The sequence below is a fragment of the Gekko japonicus genome, unplaced genomic scaffold (genome assembly GCF_001447785.1).
Source record: "Gekko japonicus isolate JY-2015 unplaced genomic scaffold, Gekko_japonicus_V1.1 scaffold290, whole genome shotgun sequence".
Taxonomy (NCBI): domain Eukaryota; kingdom Metazoa; phylum Chordata; class Lepidosauria; order Squamata; family Gekkonidae; genus Gekko; species Gekko japonicus.
In genome coordinates, this window is record NW_015163613.1 from 1,233,598 (window position 1) to 1,249,666 (window position 16,069).

The window sequence follows — 16,069 nt, forward strand, 5'->3', positions numbered from 1 at the left end:
TATATATATATATATATATATAACAGAAAATGACTAGCAATCCATCTCTAGCAGAGAAGTCGGTCAGAAGAATAATTCTGGCTTCAAATTTCAGTCCCAGCATGGAATTCGGGACCATGTCCGTGGCAGTCATCAGACACCATGGAAACAAAGAAGACCATGAGGAGGAAGTAAAGGCCCCCTCCCCTGTTCGAGGCTTTGGGTGGCGGAGTGGTAGCAACAGTGCGCCAGCCCCCAGAGGATGGATTAGTGGCCAGAACCTCTCTCCCCAAGGCTTTGGGCGGAGAGGGGAAGGCAGCACTCCAAGCGCCGCAACTGGAGTCCAAGCAGAGCAGCTCAGAGGCAGCAGGCAGTAAGGGGCAGGTCAAACAGTTAGAGCCTTCAGGCTCCCGCCCCCCCCCTCCATGTCCAAAGAAGATCCCAAAGAAATCAGCCAGCAGGGCAGCCAGTGGGAAACCTCAAAAGGGACACTGCAGGAAAGACATACGGTCGACGAGCCCTCGTGGTGAGAGAGACCCAGTGTGGCGGAGGCTCCAGGAGGCATACTGGCACCAACTAAGGCCAGGAGGTGGACCCTAGGGGGGAGCAGGGGCACCCAATCTCTGTGGGCAGGGTGGCCTTCAGCTAGCAGGTCCCCCACAGCTGCAGCCAATCCAGGACCAAATGCCAGCAGGCCCCAATATGGCGCCTGGCCACCTCATGGCCCCTCAGTTCCACACAGGACCAGGATGGATTTGGCCTATGATGAGAGCACCATGGGTTTTCCACTGCCATGGGGCCCATCACTGGGAGCCCACGGGGGGACGACCACCAGGGCCATCAGGCTACCGAGGCCAGCCAGACCTGCCATCAGGCTTCTGAGGCCTGTCAAACCAGTTGGCGCAAGCCCCCGGGGGGGGGCATCAGGACCAACAGGCTACCTGGGCCAGCCAGGTCAGCACAGGAACCCAGGGGAAGGTCATCAACCAAGATGGCAAGAGGGCGACAAAGCAATCCCTGACGCACTCATACCTATCTTTGAGCTCAAATTCCCCACCCCCCACCCTTCAAAAAGCCCTGGAGAGACAAATTCCAAGGAGGACATCAGAGGCCTTGGGAGTATGAGGGTGACCCCGGCGGGCATGCTCCCAGAGGCGGCAGCCGGACAGGTACATACGGGTCACAAGGCTGGCACCCACCTTCATCAACCTTTGAGCTGGGGGATACAGCATCAGTGCTGATGTCCCTAGGGGATATCTCTATGAGGGAAGATGCCAAATGGTCAGGGGAAGAAACAGAGGTGCAGTCCGTTTCCTCTAGTTTATTTCAAACAGAGCATTTCCAGAGACTATTGAACAAGGTAATCACTACACTAAATTTACAGATGGAGGTGGCAGAATAGCCAAGGTCCGCAGTGTCGGCCAACTTGGACACTAGAGGCTTTAAAAAGCCAGTCAAGAGTTCAGACCTCATCACCATTCCCCAATTTCTTCAATGAGATCATGAAGGCTGAATGGGCTGCATCAGGTAGCGGAAACTCTCTGTTGTCAATAGCCAAAACATTGTATGCTTTACTGGAAGAGACCATGGAAGATTTGAAGGTACCCCTTGTGGATGCACCTGTTGTGGCACTACACTCCAGTGCGGTTTTGCCCAAGGATGGCAAGAATGCATTGAAGGATGCCAGGGATAGGAAGAATGAGACAGTATTAAAGCAGGTGCATGAGGTGATGTCCCTGGCTATATGATCTTTAGCGGCACTATCCAATTTCACAAGGGCCATTTTGAAGATTTGAAGAGGTTGCTACTCAAGATGAAGAGGGCAGCTGAGTTTGCCTCAGGCATCTCACAGGACAACATTCAATTCTGTGCAAGGGCACAGGCGGCCAACATTATAGTACGATGTAACATCTGGCTCAAACATTGGTGGGTGGATGCCTGCTCTAAGATGAATCTTTCCACAGAGAAGTTCTTGGGCCAACTCCTGTTCGGGGAGTCAAATCTGGATAAGGTTCTAGTAGAAACAAAGGAGGAGGAGGAGGTTATGTCATCAGCCTCATACACCAGAGAGAGAGACTCCAAAGGCAGATCATATCAGTCCTTTCGTGGCTGTAGGACAACAGGAAGGGGCAGAGACAGTAAGGACTACAAAGGCTTCCAATCCTTCAGATATAGAGCCAGACCCAACTCGAGGCACCCGTCTACCTTCAGAAATGATAAGAACACACCAGCCTAGAAGATGTCTGCATGACTGCAGGGTAGGGGGCATCTCCAGGAGTTCACAGAGACCTGGAGAGCTACCACTACTGACCAGTGGGTGTTGCCAATCATATCTCAAGACTACAGAATAGAGCTCACTGCCTCAGCACCTTAAATATTCACTCCCTCCCCAGTACCAAAATTGAGAAGCCAGCTATTCCAGCTGCAGAAGGCAATCCAGCACCTCAAGGAAATAGGGGCAATAGAGAAGGCCCCAGAAAGCCAACAGTTCAAAGGAGTATACGCAGTCCTTTTTGTGGTCCCCAAGAAGTCCGGCAACTGGAGGGCAGTGTTGAATCTGAGAGGACTGAACAGGTGGGTGCAGTGGAGGAAATTCCTAATGGAATCTCTGCCACACATTTTGCAGGTACTCCAGAAGGGGGATTTCCTGACGTCCATGGACCTCCAGGAGGCCTACCTCCACATCCCAGTACATCCTGGCTCCAGGCAGTTCCTCTAGTTCTTCTTTTAGGGCCTGCATTTCAATACAGGGCCTTACCCTTTGGCCTTTCCTCAGCCCCCCGAGTTTTCACCAAGGTCATTGTGGCACCAATGGTGGCACTCCGACTGAAGGGGATACATATGTACCCCTATCTGGACAATATTCTCATATGGGCAAGGGGCCGTGAGACAGCCAAATGCTTCATGCAGAGGGCCACAACCTTCCTGCAGGCACATGGATTCCTCATTGATGAGGAAAAGAGCCAGATGAACCCCACAAGGGATCTGGTACATCTGGAGGCCAGGCTGTGCACTCAATAGACCATAGTATACCTGCCAGAGGAGAAGCAGAAGAAGATAAAGAGCCTGGTAGCCAGCATCAGGATGCAGGCAATGGTGCACCTGATGCGGCTGGCAACGATTCAAGGTCTCATGATATTGATTATAGACCTGGTGCCATGGGCACGATTCCATTCCAGGACATTGCAGTGGGCTCTCCTCCCCTTCGAGTCAGACATCACTCAACGCAAACACAGGCAGGTCAAAATTACAAACATCAACCCTAAACAGGGGAACCAGTTTCATACAGCAATGACAGATAGTAGTTACTACAGATGCGAGCTAGAGAGGCTTGGGAGCACACTGCAGACACCTGGTAGCACAGAGAAGATGGTCTGCAACCGAGATAACACACACATCAACTGGTTGGAACTGCGAGCAGTCAGGTTAGCCCTGACAGCCTTCAAGCAGGTACTGAGGGACCGCCATGTCCTAATGCACATCAACAATATGACAATGAAGGTGCACATAAACAGGCAGGGAGGCACCAGGTCAAGGTCCCAGTTCCTGGAAGTGAGCAGGTTGCTAAGGTGGGTGGAAGGATGACTACTTATTATAAAAACTGAACACCTCAAGGGCCTGGCCAACAGCCAGGCAGATTGACTGAGCAGGGAGGGCTTGGACCCAGGGGCATGGGCCCTGAACACAGACATCTTCAACCAGATAATGCAGGGATTCGGATGCCCAGTGATGACCTATTAGTATCTACAGGGAACTAGCAGGTGGATAGGTTCTTGGCCAGATTTCATGAACCAGTAGCAGAAGGGGTAAATGCACTGTCATACCTGTGGCCAAAAGGGCTCCTATATGCATTCCCACCCACAGCCTCAATAGGCGGGATGCTCAACAGGATCAGCGGGGAAAGGGCACAGGTTATGTTTGTGGCCTCCCCACTGGCCAAGAAAGCCATGGTTCTCAGACCTAGTCAAGATGTCAACCACAAGCCTGTGTTTGCTACCAAGCAGGCTGGACCTGATACACCAGGGTCCAATACTTCACCCGGACCCAGAGTGGTTGCAGCTGACAGCATGGAAATTGAGAGGGCGGAGTTAAAGGTCCAAGGTTTCCACAAAGACATAGTGGAGATCATGCTACAGTCCAGGCGACCGGCAATGAGATGGATCTACAACCACATGTGGATCGCCTTCAAAAGGTGGGCCATTGGCAAAGGTCTAAACCCATTATATCCATCATATAGGGACATTGCGTCCTTATTTGAAGGCTGGAAGTGAGGACTCCAACCAGGTACTCTGAAGCAGCAGGTGGCAGCCCTAAATGCATGCCTAGGGCATGGAAAACTTCAGGACCTATCCACCAACAAGCATGTAAAGAGGTTCATCCTAGAGACAAAACAACTAGCAACACCAGTCCAACACAGATTCCCTTCTTGGAGCCTACCTAAAGTGCTCAGAGCACTTAATGGAGCCACCTTTTGAGCCCTTAAAATCAGCAGAACTATGGTCCATGTCTTGGAGAGTGGCTTTCCTTGTAGCAGTGACATTGGCCTAGAGGGTGTCAGAATTGGTGGCACTATCCACCCGGAAAGAATTATGCATATTCCAAAAGGACTCAGTGACCCTGAGAACAGACCCATCCTTCATTCCCAAGGTGAACTCCTACTTTCGCTGCAATCAACCAGTGACACTGCCCTCCTTCTGTCGAAAGCCAAAGCACCCAAAGAAGAAGGCATGGCATAAATTGGACATCTGCAGATTTATCTAGACAGGACGGCCCAGTTTAGGCAATCAGACGCTCTGTTCATGTCCCACTGTGCACAGAACCAAGGAAACAAAGTATTGAAGTCTATCGTGGCCTATTGGATCAAACAGTGCATCATCAAGGCACACAAATTGCAAGGTCTGGTCCCACTGGGATCGATTACCACGCACTCCACCACGGTAGCATCAGCAACCATGGCCTTGTGGTTAAAATTTCACATTATTATTCAGCACTTGGACTTCTAGTTCTGCCACAACTCTCCCTAGTTTGATATCTCTGAGAACAACATTATAATATTTTAAATACACTACATCTCATTCCCATTAATTTATTTTATTTGTGGATGTGGTGATTTTCCCTCTGTTTTTTAGAAAGACACCGCTCCTTGATTTGTGTTAATCTTCTGGGAAACATGGGCTGGGATTCAAAGAGCTACTCTTAGCATGCTCACAACCAGTGGGATTTTTGTCTTCAAAGAGTAAATTCTTATGCCTTAACACAAATTATTTTCATTTTGAAAAGTAATTTGCCATAAGGCATGGAGGCTGTTGTGCAGTCATCCCCCCAGTTTTGTTCATAAAATATCCTGCTCCCTTTAGCTAAGGTGCTAATTATCTAAAGGCATGCTCTTAAGAACAAGCCTATGGCTGATATACAAAGAGGCCCACATGAGCATCCAAAGTGGTTCCAAGCATGTATAAGTGACCAGTCAGTCTAGGATACATAAATAAAGGTGTTTCTCAGTGTATTTCAGGAAAAATGTCTAAAATGGTAGAGGCAATTGCCAGATGTCTTTAGATGAAGGATTACAGTCTTGTGTCAGAGAAGATGGAAAGCATCTTGATATAAGTATAACAGTAACTGAAACCACAAGGCATGGATCTAGAACGTATGCCAGCAATACTATTGAGTAATTGAGAAACTGATTCATGCTTCAAAAGGGAATTAGATAAGCATATGGAGCAGAGGTCCATCAGTGGCTATTAGCCACAAGGTATAGATAGGGACTCTGGGGCAAGTGATGCTCTGTCATCTTGGTGCTTGGGGGGGGGGGGGTCAACAGTGGGATGGCTTCTAATGTCCTGGCCCCACTGGTGGACCTCCTGATGGCACTGGTATTTCTGGCCACTGTGTGATACAGAGTGTTGGACTGGATGGGCCTTTGGCCTGATCCAACATTGGCATCTCTTATGTTCTTATGTTCTTATGCAGGTTCTCTGCTCCTGAATCCTAACTGTGATTAAACTCTGAAATTGTGAGCCACATAGTGACAATCACCCATATGGTTTGTCTCTTGGATAAGGGATCTTTTATGGTCCCATCTAAGACTTACAGTGCAATCCTAAACAGAATTATTACGATCTAACACCATTGCAACCTATAGGCATAGGTTTGCACTGTTACCTGTATGGTGCAGAGAGTGTGTAGCTCCTATGCAGCTTAGTCTGAAAGTTAGGTTTAAGAAAGTAATAGACTAATAATCAAATTAAATCTATACAGAATTACTATATACTATATATAAATGTCTTCTATCCTAGCATTATCACTTCTAATGAGTAACATTTGGCCTGGAAACTGGATTTTTAAAAATCCAACCTTGATATAGTCCTTGCAGTTTTCTGTAGTCTGAATTATCTACCTAATACAAAAGACCTAAGAGCCTACAAATGGCCTCAGTACTAGGTTTTGTGGGCTCTGGTGATTGTCTTTCATAGAAATTAGTGTTTACCAGGTAGGAAAACTAGAGAGAGCATGCATTTTAATTCTAACCTTTGAAAAAGCTTTATGTCAATACGTGAAAAGCAAATGAACAAAGAGGGAAGGGGAACCAATGGAAGGAGGTTTTGCAGTTTGCAAATTGAGCTGAACATCATATGCATCTCCATTTTCTGTAACATCTTATGTATCACACACAGAGGTCATTTCGGGGAGGAACGTGGGGGAACACAGTTCCCCCGGGTGAGGTGCAGGGGGGCGGGGCACATGACAAAGTCCCGCCCCCTGCTTCCGGCTGCCCCGCTTCCAGCCCTCATTCAGCCAGGAGGAGGCAGGAGAAGAGGGAGGGTAAGTTGCTTCCTCCCCGCCTCTCCCCACCCCTGCCTGCCTGGGGCCAGGGAGGGCCTTGGCGGGGCTTCCTCGCACTCCCGCTGGCCTTGCAGGTCCACCGCGGGGCCCCTGATGCTAATGAGTTATGCTAATGAGTTCCCCAGCTCTTTTTCTACAAAACGACCCCTGATCACACACGTGTGTGTTTGCATATATCCAGTAAGATCATCTTGCCTGTTGTTAGCACTGCCACTTCTTGGCATTTTCCAGAGATTTAAAAGAAACAAAGTCCAGGCTGAAAGTTTACAATCTAAAGTTTTAAAAGCTCTTCTTGACACCAAAGAGATGAATAGCTTTGTGAAAATATATTGTCCGGGCATTAGACAACTATTTGATTCAAGATTTGGATATCTCTTCTGGTGTTGAAATCCTCTGAGCATCAAATGCTGCTTCTAAATTCCTCAGCACTTCAGGATTAAATAACTAGAACAGATATAATTTTTAAGTGTTGCCAAACACTAATTTTCATGAACGTTGCATTGCAGTATTTCCTCTTCTAGTCTTTAAACTGATTAGTTTCCTTTTTTGTCTTCCAGACCAAAGTTAAGGCAGATTCTAATCAAACAGGAAAAATACAGGATTAAAAAAAATAATACAGATCAATTTAGTTTGGTGTGATGTGTTTGTAGACCCAGAACTTTATTACATTGCTTTGTTGCAAAGGTTATCTGTTTTGAATTGCAAATTATGTTCCCCCATCCTTGCTAAAAATGTGTCACTTTGTTTCCAAGCAGCCTCGTGAACTCCACCTGTTTTTAACCCATGCCCTCTACAGACTATGTCTGTCTGAAAATTCCTTCCTGTGTGGGTATATAAACATAAAATCGGAATTATTAATGCATTCTAACTAACAACTCAATACTAAGCAAACAGTTTTTGTAGATAAACTACACCCTTCCTGTTTTTGACAGGGCATCGAATTTACTATGGAACAGGTTTAGGAAACAGATTTGGGTTGGTTCCGCACTTTATAAATAACTTATTGAAGGGTGTGCCCTTCCTCTAATGAAAAGTAGATTACTTCTTAGTTAGTATTGAAGTATTTGGAAATGCTTTGGGTAAAGCTGTTTGTATTTTTTAGTTTTTTTGGAATTAAGTACAAGCAGGTACAGTTTTTCCAAGAAAACAATGCACAGTACAATTATTCTGGAGGCAGTCTGAGTCTTTGGCACAATCATTTGCTGAGACCATGCATTGATACCTTTGAGTTTGCTGTTCTGCCTTGAGGCTGTGTGCTTTCCCTTCTGGATTGTTTTCTGGAGTTGCAGTATTTTTAGTGCATTTTGGATGTGGCTGGATTCACCCAGCAATTTTTTACTGTACTACCAAAAAAAGCTAAGTTATCACCATGTTAAACTGTATTATGTACAGAACAACAATAATAGAATTTTGAAACAGAAACTTAATAATCAAAAGAATGGCATCTTTGTTTCTAGTTGCTTGCGTGGAAACTAGCTGTTTACTGCTGATCAGTGTTCCCTCTAAGCTGAGTGTGAGCTAGCTCACAGTTTTTTAGCCTCTGGCTCACACATTTTTGTCTTAGCTTAGAAAGAATGGCTCCAGAGCAAACTAATTTGTGCAGTAGCCTAATTGTTTGCTAAAAACTTTAATGCCAGTAGCTCACAAAGTAGAACTTTTGCTCACAAGACTCCACAGCTTAGAGGGACTATTGCTGTTGATGTGTTGTTATTCTAGATCACCGTTTCAATCTCAGGTAGTCAGATCTGTAGAATTGATCCTCCAGTGATGGAGGAGAGGAGGGCATATTTTATTGATTCCCCCTTCCATAGAAAGATCTCGTCCTTTGGCCTCCCACTATTCCTGAGGATCCCAAACCCCAGGAGTACATCTGGACAGGGTTCAGTAAGCTGCAGAAGGAAGGGGGAGGCAGGAAGGTCCTGCTCCACCAGCTTCACTCTATTGGCAGTGCTTTGGATCCAGCCCAGAAATATTCAACAGTATAGCAGCCCTTTCATAGGGGCTACATATCTGTTCCATTATGACCACTGGGTATTGTTTGAATATATTATTACTCCATTGCTTTATTATCTCTAATGTCTCAAACAGGATAATAGAGTATTAGTTTTGAATACAAGAATTCTCCACAACTTTTCCAGACAGATAAGAGTATTAGGGCTGTGTTGCTAAATATCTTTATAGATTCCCTCCACCCAATTTGCTAGAGCTGAGTATTGGAATGCTGAAAGTACTTTTCTCCTTTTCTCACAATACAAGAACCCGTGGGCACTCCATGAAATTGCTGAGCGGTCGGGTTAGAACGGATAAAAGGAAGTACTTCTTCACCCAAAGAGTGATTAACACTTGGAATTCACTGCCACAGGAAGTGGTGGCGGCTACAAGCATGGACGGCTTCAAAAGGGAATTAGATAAGCATATGGAGCAGAGGTCCATCAGTGGCTATTAGCCACAAGGTATAGATAGGGACTCTGGGGCAAGTGATGCTCTGTCATCTTGGTGCTTGGGGGGGGGGGTCAACAGTGGGAGGGCTTCTAATGTCCTGGCCCCACTGGTGGACCTCCTGATGGCACTGGTATTTCTGGCCACTGTGGGATACAGAATGTTGGATTGGATGGGCCTTTGGCCTGATCCAACATTGGCATCTCTTATGTTCTTATGAAAGGAAATAGTAAAAGGAATAGTTATTAAATAAAGTTAGTGACAGAAAATATTCCATGTTTACATGTAGTCATTTGCAGTCTAACAGTACAATCCTATGCATGCTTACTCACACAGAAACAAGTCTCACTGTGTAAAGCCATGATCCTTTTCATGCTTACTTTGGAATGAACACTATTAAATAAAGTTAGGTATACTGCTTAGTAAACAGGCAGCACAAATTCTGTACAAGTCTAAATATAGGCTATCTCCATCAATGGATGTGTGCTGCTAAGTATGTTCCTGAGTTTTCTTGCCTCGGAAAATATTTTTGCTGTTTATACCCCACTTTTCTTCTCAGTGGGGACCCAGAGTAGCTCTTATTCACCCCTCCTCTGTTTTTTTCCTTGCAACAACCCTGTGAGGAAGGTCAGGCTGAGTGTTAGAGTGGCCCAGGGCAGAGTGGGATTTGAACCTGTGTCTCCCATACCCTGATCCAACAATTTAATCACTATGCAAAGTGGCTCTTGCAGCTATAAAGCATTTATACAGCTATGTTGCATTTTTAGATCACAGGAAGGGTTCTTGTTTGTTCTCCTAACATCTTCGGTACCTAAATGAAAATAAATACCAGAGTTCTCATGCTACCTTCTGAAATATAAAAACACATTAATTTTAAAAGGTCTTTGTTGGCTGACTTTTAAAAATGTATTTACATTATATACTTGGATAAATAGGATGCAGCTTGTTTAGTGGCATTTATGGGTTTTATATTGTCATTTTGTTTTTTGGACTGTGAGTTGGACTTGAAATACTATTTCAACTTAATGCTTGATCTTAGGATACCTTCTGTTCAGCTTGCACTAGTAATTTGTGCTAAATTCAAATACTGTACTTATGAAATAAAAATCACATTTGCCTCTGTTCTAGTTACAATATAAACATGTTAGATGTCAGGAAGAAGACCTGGAAGAGGACAAGGAGCTATGCTGGTCACGAGCCTAGGGTTGCCAGCCCCCTGGTGGGGGGTCCCCACCGTGAGGATCTCTTCCCTGATTTGTAAAGATAGGGCAGCGGGAGGGGAAATGGCACCAGCGGTGACACTGTAGCTCTTTCCTCCTAGTCTCTATGGTTACCATAGAGTGGAAGGCTAGAGCGCCATCTGCTGGAGGATTCTGCAGAGCTGCCTTTCACACGTTGGGGTCTTCCTGCTAGGGCACTGAGAGCACAGCTTTTTAGGAGTCCAAGTGGGCACCCCACCCTCCTGTTTAGGCTTAGCCTGTAAATATGCCCCCACACTCCCAGCAGCCCGCATTTCACCACCAACCAGGTTATGGAGGACTGGGTGCTGCTGTTGCCTTTTTGAGCAGCTGCACCACTGACTGAGGCACTGCCACCAAGGGCCCCAATGACCAAGTCGGACTGCCGTCACCACCAGGATTTGGGAAATTGGGATTGGAATTTGAGGTAGGAGGAGGTCAGAGGAGAAGGAGTGCTGTGCCAGTGTGGCCAGTGGTGGACCATGTGCTGAGCAGGTGGGTAGGACAGATACCAAGTGAGCTAGCGTAATTTTGTGGTACAGACTTGGTACAATCTACAAGGATACTCTCCTGAGCAGATCACTTCAGAAGGAAGCCGGAGATGCACAAAAATTCCTCTATACCTCTCTGCTTCATTCCTATTGGGCTCACGCAGATGTTTTCTGATAGATTCTGCCATTGGAGCATTTAGGAGTATTTTGCAATGTCCTTCAAAATTACCGTGGCTCAATTCAAACATAACATGAGGCCATGATTTAATTAAACTTTTGATTAGTGTGCCTAACTGAATGCGGGCCACTCTACTGGTTAATTAGGGTCCCTCAAACCAGGATTTGAAACCATAGTTTGAAGTTGGATAACTAAACCAAAGTTAGTCTTAGGTATGGTTTTGTGCAATGTATGAATGAAGCCATGCTGACTTAACCTGCTCTGGTTTCTTAGCACTGCTTTTACTCATCCCTGAACATAGAGATGCCTGGCTAGAGTAAAGGTGAAACCACCATTTTTTAAGGTAAACCAGGATCTGGGTGATCATCTGTAAGCCTAAACCAAAGCCTGTTTTCCTAAGCTAACCCTGGTTTTGGATCTGAACTAAGCCCATGAAAAGTTCACTCTCAAAGTTAAAGGTGGCCCAACACATTAAAGGTTCTATATGCTTGTGTCATACCTGAACAGCATGGGAGCCACTTTCTTGTATCTTTTTACCATGTGACAATGGAACAGTATAGGGTTCCACCACAACCCAGAAAGCATGAAAATATGTAATGGATATAGCAGTTTGCTGACTGGAATGCATTAGCAGATTTTTTTCTACTACTTTTCAAAAATCAAAAAGCCATTTATGCCCTTTGTTTTCAGCCATAATTTCAACACAAAGCATATTTTTGTTACTGTGTATCATGTGGTTATGTTTGATGCATGGGTGCAAATGATGACTCTGCAATTTTTGGCTAGTTTGAAAAGGTGAGGGTAGGAAGTGATATATGGCCGTGTATTTAAATTTGAATTCTACAAGAAGGAAGTGACTTCAGAGGAAGAGGTGGGTTTGGGGCAATGCCCTCAGTGACATCACAAGAATGGGTGGGGGTTTGGTACAGTGTTTTTGTAGTGACATCATTGGAAGGGGTGGTGCTTGGGAAGTGACATCATAAAAGTGATGTCACATCCTTACTCCTGGCTCCACCCCCAAAGATCCCAGATATTCCCTGAGTCAGACCTGGCAACCCTTTAAGAGCCCTGTAGTCATAATCTCCCACCTGTAGGAACATGGGTGAGGACTGACAGTGGCAAATCCTAGCATCTCCATTTTTAAGCAGTTGTGTGTGCTTTGGTCTGGTTAGGCAGGCTGCCATAGCCTTTAAATCTGTTACAATTCAATCTGGAATGGAGTTAAGTGTACGAACTAAAGTTGTATTTCATGAACTTCTAAATTTGTTTTTTAGGTCTACAGGCAAGATTGTGAAACATTTGGCCTTGTAGTGAAGATGCTGATTGATAAAGACCCTTCATTAGAAAAACCCATCCAGTTTTCCTTGAGGCAAAACTTGCATGAGATTGGTGAGAGGTGTATTGATGAACTTAAACACTTCATTGCAGATTATGATTCAAACAGTCAAGAATTTGAAGAACAGTAAAATCAAGTCTGGATTGTTGATATTTTGTAAATACTATTTGTTTAAAGGTAACAAATGTTCATGACTTCACAACATCTACAGCAGAACTTTCCTTTTGGTCAAAGTTAATATAATCCCTTTGCCAAGGTGCAACCAATTCATTATTCACTTTTGTATCTCAGTCTGATTTTGTAAATTGGAAATAAATAGGAGTGGGTCATATGATTGGAACAGGAGTTCCTTCTGTAGTTTCTGCCCCTTTCCCCAAGGTAAAGGACCTTCAGGAATGCAGTGGGGTGTGTTATAGAAGAGCTACAGCTAAGTGGAAATCTGTGGAAAATAGGAACCTCCTCCCCTTTGTTGGAAGCAAATGTGCCTTTTTGACCAAGAAGCCCTTTGGTTCCATCCCATCATATTTAAGCAGTATTGAATATGTAACTTTGATATGGTGTTCCTTTTAAACATGCTTTAAGTGTCATTCCCCAATTACTGAAACAGTGTAATGACTGAATACAGTCCTGGTGAGAGAGAATGACAGTTCAGTAATTTTTATTACCACTGTCTGCAGAAAGTAATTGTGCAAGTTTATGTATTATATGTATATTTTACCTGTGGATGTCTTAAGCAGAATACCTTTCCAAGTTGTGTTGTAACTTTGAGTAAACAATTGTTGAAGAGTCTCAATCTAGTTTTATTTTAGTTACTGCTTTTTGTAATTGAAATGGCCTATAATTAAAAAAAACCTTCCAAAACAACCTTACAGTACTTGCATTTTCTTGATTGAGATCCTGTAGAGCTAAAAGGAAGTACTTCTTCACCCAAAGAGTGATTAACACATGGAATTCACTGCCACAGGAAGTAGTGGCGGCTACAAGCATGGACGGCTTCAAAAGGGAATTAGATAAGCATATGGAGCAGAGGTCCAACAGTGGCTATTAGCCACAAGGTATAGATAGGGGCTCTGGGGCAAGTGATGCTCTGTCTTCTTGGTGCTTGGGGGGGTCAACAGTGGGAGGGCTTCTAATGTCCTGGCCCCACTGGTGGACCTCCTGATGGCACTGGTATTTCTGGCCACTGTGTGATAGAGTGTTGGACTGGATGGGCCTTTGGCCTGATCCAACATTGGCGTCTCTTATGTTCTTAGTTACCTAAGTAAGGTGAGAAAATTAAATGTAATTTGTGGAACTGATCGCTACCACTTTTTCCCCCCCCATCCATCTCCACCCCCCAAAAGCTACTCTTGTCAGTCAGGGCAATCCTGTTCTTAAGAAAGACATGGGATATCCTATAGGAGGCTGCACTGGGGGAAGGAATTAGAAATCATTGCGTAACAGCCTGTGTCCCTTTCCGTTCCCAAGAGTCCCTCAATCCTTGGCAGGGGGCTGTAGAAACTTCATAAAGGTGTTTCACAATTTGCATTTTGCTACAAGAGACAATTTCTTGAATCCAACAAACAACATAAAGCAGTGGAAGACAATGCGTACTATGTCTTTTGGCTTTTCATTTAAGTATTTGTATAGTCATTTAAAAATAGAATGGTGTCAGCAAGCTGTCAAGTATTTCTTTTGTTTCCCTTTTCATGCGCATTCCTTCTCCTGCGCTTAGCTTAGGAGTATCTTTCAAGGCCGCTGGAGGAGTCGCTGGGGTTATTGCTTTGGCTTTAGTCAGGATGAGCCGTGGGAAGCTCGTACCTGTTTTGCTTTGGGTAGCAGTTGGTTCTCAAGCCTCATGGCACGCGCGGGAACCATAGTAATTGGATGTTGCTGATATGAATGTACTATAACCTTCCATGCGCATAGTTTACCTGTCATTCCTAACAGTGTTCCTGTCCATGCATCTATAGCTTCAAATAAAGTAAAACCTTCCTGCAAGTGTGTACTTCATTGTCGCTGTGGGTCCTGACAAATGGCTATGGTTTCAAAGAACTAAGAAAAAGAAATTTATTAAAAAGCTACTGTAATTCAAGTGTGTTTGTAAGCATCAGTTAGGGAAAATACCATACACTGTGAATCATAGGAATTGTTTCATTGTGCATACATGCAACCATCCTGAAGTGATCTTGTATGGGCAGCAGAGCAGGTAAGTAGTATAGCATATTAACGAAGACTGTGCTTCAGTTGTTGTCTCTGCTGTAAGCCATTTGACTTATGCTGTATATCACTGCCCTGAAAGCTTGCTGTAAGGATTATAGCAGCATAATGTGTATGAAGTACTTTGAATTGTCTATAATGCTGAAACAGAGAACATTTGTCTTTGGTGTCTAACGTATGTTAGAGTAGGGGTCCCCAGCACCAAGTGTTTATAGAAAATGGGTGGGACATTTGCCCCACAAGGATTCTGTTTGGCTACTGGAAATTTGATTAGTTGTACAGATTTTTAAAAACATTGCTGTGGCAGCCATTTTGTGACTGCATCCACCACATTGTGTCAGAATTCCAAATGTGCCCACCCGCCCAAAAAGGTTGGGGACCCCTGTGGATCTTGAATAGTAAATAGACCTACTCCTATACATATGGAAGCACTGCTGCCACAATTGTGGAGTTCAAATGTGATGAACTATGGAGACTCCTTAAAGTTGCATCTAATTGATCTAAAGTTGATATTTCTGTAGTGAACCATAGCTTTCTTCCATGCAAATAGGCAGTAAGGCAAGGTGTACATTTCAGATAATAAGCTGGGTAGTTTAACATAAAAACAGAAGTAATATATAAATGTAAGGGGGTGATTTTTGCCATATTGGTCATATCTAACCTCTGATCAATATTTCTACATGCCATATTTGACAACTTGAGTCTGAGGAGATAAGGCAGGATAGAAGTGTTTTAAATAAATACGTATTCAGAGCTGGTAACATTCAAAATAGTAAAAACTTCAACAGAGTGCATGAAATGTTTAGGCTGTCTCTAAAAGCCTGCAAAAGACTAACTGAATTTCAGTCACTGTAAAGCAAGGCAGAAGCAGAGTTTTACAAATACCAGCTTCACCTACATACCAACAAGGCCTTAAAGAACCTTCTCCATGATGGAGGGTTGAACAGGTTCCAAGCTTAGAGCATTTTGGGGAAAGGACTGAAAATGAAATTTTGAATACAGTATTGCATTATGATGTAGCTATTGAAACACTCAATCTCAAATATCCTTTGTATATTGCCTACCATAGAGAAACAGTAACATCAGATTGTCTGTTTTTGGTGGATTTATATATTCCAAATTGGTGTAGTTTTTTACATTTTTACAATATAGTTTTCTTGACCCATAAATAATGCCTTTAATGCTTAAAAGGACCATAGCTTAAACAATATTTACATAGCTCTACCATGCATACAGAGCTTTAGTGTCAGAAAAATTAAACATTTCGCTAATATAAATTTACGGACATTTAACAAACCCTGACTGACTCAAGCCGATGTTAAACCCTCAAATAAAACTACTTTTGAATTTTAACAAATGTCTTGCA

The 16,069-nt window shown here is 44.1% G+C and overlaps 1 protein-coding gene across 1 annotated transcript in view; it reads left to right on the top strand.

Moving 5' to 3' along the window:
• The window catches only part of PPHLN1 (periphilin 1), a 63,646-nt gene extending 50,296 nt beyond the window's left edge, over nucleotides 1-13,350 (top strand). Inside the window, exon 9 of the mRNA XM_015407356.1 lies at nucleotides 12,443-13,350. Within this exon, the coding sequence (XP_015262842.1) occupies nucleotides 12,443-12,634 (192 nt within the window). The 3' untranslated portion in view covers nucleotides 12,635-13,350. The remainder of the gene's footprint in view (nucleotides 1-12,442) is intronic.
• Nucleotides 13,351-16,069: the final 2,719 nt, after the last annotated feature.